The sequence below is a fragment of the Marmota marmota genome, unplaced genomic scaffold (assembly GCF_001458135.2).
Source record: "Marmota marmota marmota unplaced genomic scaffold, marMar, whole genome shotgun sequence".
NCBI classification, from domain to species: Eukaryota; Metazoa; Chordata; class Mammalia; order Rodentia; family Sciuridae; genus Marmota; species Marmota marmota.
Genome location: NW_025999921.1, coordinates 1 through 3,338, shown reverse-complemented (window position 1 = coordinate 3,338; position 3,338 = coordinate 1). Strand labels below are relative to the sequence as shown.

At 39.4% G+C, this 3,338-nt stretch overlaps 1 protein-coding gene across 1 annotated transcript; it reads left to right on the top strand.

Annotated features, from left to right (window-relative positions):
* The first annotated feature begins 6 nt into the window (after nucleotides 1-6).
* On the top strand, nucleotides 7-2,651 carry LOC107134789 (ATPase WRNIP1-like). The gene is made up of 2 exons (XM_015476820.2): nucleotides 7-199; nucleotides 2,406-2,651. The coding sequence occupies exons 1-2, from the start codon at nucleotides 38-40 to the stop codon at nucleotides 2,604-2,606; spliced, it is 363 nt and encodes a 120-aa protein (XP_015332306.1). The 5' UTR covers nucleotides 7-37; the 3' UTR covers nucleotides 2,607-2,651.
* The last annotated feature ends 687 nt before the right edge of the window (nucleotides 2,652-3,338 follow it).

The following is a 3,338-nucleotide window of genomic DNA, read 5'->3' as shown; positions in this document are numbered from 1 at the left end:
GCATTCGCGGGCGCTGGCGGCTGAGGAAATCCGGCAGATGCTGGAGGGCAAGCCGCTGGCGGACAAGATGCGACCTGACGCGCTGCAGGACTACATCGGGCAGAGCCGGGCGGTGGGGCAGGAGACCCTGCTGCGCTCGCTCCTGGAGACCAACGAAATCCCCTCGCTCATCCTGTGGGGACCGCCGGGCTGCGGCAAGGTGAGTGCCGTCCTGGCCGCGCGCCCGGCGCGTGGATGGCGCCAACGGTCAGCGGGCTGTGGGTTATGTCCTCCAGGAACTCGCCCGGCTCGCGGATGGTGTGGCCTAGGGGCCCCAGGCGCGGTCTGAGCTAGGGCACTGCTAGGTCCACAAGTGGAGTCTATGATGGGCGTGAAAAAGTAACACGCACCAGATTCTTTTAAGACACATTTGCTGGACGTTTTCAGAAGGAAGATGTCTACGAATTTCTAGGTTCACAGCAAGAGTGGGACTCGGATTGGAATTCGCTTTACGTTGCATCAGCTCCCCTGCCTTCTGATTTTTAGTGACCCAATTCTTTAGGAAACAGCATGCAACAAAAATTGTGAAGGGACATTTCTATATTACACTTGTATGTATATGGGTTCGGCTCTGAAAAAGTAATTAAATTTTTAAATTTCTGTTGTGCTTCCTTTCCCTTCCACTAGTTGTTGGTTTGACAATGATTATCAGAGCAAATATGAAAAACTTTCTTCTCTCTGCATATCATTTTCACCAAGAATTTTCCATAACTATGCTTATAATGCTTTGCTTATATTGCTTTGCTTATACTGTTTAAGAGAAAAAGCATCAGTGCCTTTGGTGTTCGATTCCATGTACCTTCATTAGGGATAAGCAGAAGTGCAGAGGAGGGCGCTTAGGATATTGTGGGTCTAGAGAACACGTCATTGGAAGAACATTTGAGAAAAAAGTTATGAATGCGGTAACCCTGGTAAAAGAGAAGCTAAGAGGTGCTTAAGGATAATGAGTACCAGTGAATGACAGGTAGAATTTGGGAATCAGAAGAGGTCTCCTAGTTTTGAGGTTCAGACTCCTTCTTATACAGGATATTCCTGATTTTTTTTTCAAGCTTCATCTCACACAACCACACCTGTCATTACTCCAGTTCCTGGAATGCAACTTGCTCTTTTTGTGTCTTATTTGTATCATGCTTTCCCTTTGGCCAGGCAAATGTATTTCAAATAACATTGTTTTTTGGGCCTTGGCATGTAAGCATATGCTCTATCACTGACCTACAGTACCAGCCTCCAGATACATTTTATGATGATGGTAGAATCATTGATAAATCTCCCCATGGATTTAGTTGTTAGACCACTTAGAGGATAGAGCAGTAACATTTTTAGTAATTGTTAAGTTTTTACATCAGATCATGAGAAGGGATTATCAATTATTGAAGGTCCCAGACAGTAAGAAAAAGGTCTTTAAGGAGATGAGTGAGTCATAGAAGATTTTAGTGCAAGAGATTTACTGGGCCAGGCTGCTCAGTAAGGTAATTGGTGATCAACTCCAAGCCTATGTTACATAAGAGCTTGATTCCAAGATGCAGGTTGGCTGGAATTTGGTAAGAAGCCCACAGTGTCTAATGTGCAGTACAACTTTCAGAAAATAAGTGCCACTTTTCCAGTCAGGAGCAAATTTGTCCCTTTAATTAAACAATCTTCTCTTTTTCTTTATTCCCATTCTTAGTACTAAAGTGCTAACAACAACAAAACTTATAATAGCATATACATATTTATTGAGCACCCAGTAAGTGCCAGATACTGAATGAACAACACTTTCCTTGGAGCTTTCCTTTGCTTTCTGGTAAGTGCTAACAGTATCAATGCTGTTGTTAATGTCCAGAGTAGACATTCAGAAGTGGTATGCATTCACCTCAGATACTAAGTGTTTTGTCAGTGGTCTCTCAACTCAAAGACTCTTTCACTTTGCTTTTCTCAACCACTTCATTGAGCTACCACTAGTTGTAGTTCTGGGATCAGTTCTACACCTAGTTCTTCAGCTGTAATACTTTTGACTGGAGGAGGGAGAATTTTCTCTTTCCTTTGGTAAGGGGTCACAGCTGTGACCCAGGCTCTTCTAAATCTAGACAGCTGCTCTTTACTCTGATTCCAAAGTCCCCAAAACAGGGATCAAAAGGGGCAAGGAACAAAGAAAAAAAGGTCAGGATTAGCCTAAGTTTTAGCTACTTTCCTGTTTTATTTGAATGTTGGTTTATTTATTTATTTATTTTTAATTTAAGACTTGGCTCTGTTTTTTCAAATGGTGTCTGTGTCTCTGAGCATTCTTAAGAGTTCAACTTGCTTGGTAATGCTCATGCTGCTTGTAGTACCCATGAGTGCTGTCCTCTCTGATTAGCTTTTCAAACTGTGTGTATTGTCTTTTCTAGACCACCCTGGCTCATATCATAGCCAACAACAGCAAGAAACATAGCATAAGGTTTGTGACATTGTCTGCAACAAATGCCAAGACAAATGATGTGCGAGATGTCATTAAACAAGCTCAAAATGAAAAGAGCTTTTTCAAAAGGAAAACCATCCTTTTTATTGATGAGATTCATCGGTTCAATAAATCTCAGCAGGTATATTAACTTCTTTTCTCTTTTGGTCACTGTGTATATCAAGTAAAATAAAAAGTATCAGATCACTTTTGAAAGTATAAGATACTATACAAATGCTAGGGAATGTTACCATTATTAACTGTCTAGGAAGAAGCATAGGCTTGTCAACCCATCTCCTTCCACCCTGTATCCCCATGCTTTTTCTTACTATGTTTTGAAAACAAGAAAATGATATCTGATATATGATTAGTGTATCCCTAAGCTGTCCATATCAGAAAAGCCATTTTGGATCCAGTTTTTAATTTAAGAAAATTTAATCTAAAGTATTAGGAATCATTGTAGACAAATTTGATTTTAAGATCATTGTCCCTTTTTTGGTCTTTATATTTTTATTTTCAAAATGAAAGAGTATGTTTTCTGTGCCTTTAGGCTGTCACCGAGTCCCCTTGATCAAGATTACTATTTCTTTCTTTTTTTTTTTTTTTAATTTTTTTTATTAGTTGCTCAAAACATTACAATGATCTTGACATATCATACATTTGATTCAAATGGGGTGCATAATCTTATTTTTCCACGTGTAAGATTACTATTTATTTCAATGGATTTTAGAAGTGAAAGGTTACAATTGATTTTTATAACAAAGCCACTTTTTGTGAATAGACATGAAAATATTTTCCAGGCATACTTTTTCCTGACTTATGTTGTTATAGCTTTTTACTTATAATTAGAAATATTTCACAAAATCCAAAAATGTTTTCTGAC

What these genes read in the sequence shown, in the direction of transcription:
- LOC107134789 (XM_015476820.2), top strand. Translation starts at nt 38, where the DNA reads ATGCTGGAGGGCAAGCCGCTGGCGGACAAGATGCGACCTGACGCGCTG. An exon ending in GACCGCCGGGCTGCGGCAAG is followed by an intron (nt 200 to 2,405) that starts GTGAGTGCCGTC and finishes TGTCTTTTCTAG; the next exon opens with ACCACCCTGGCTCATATCAT.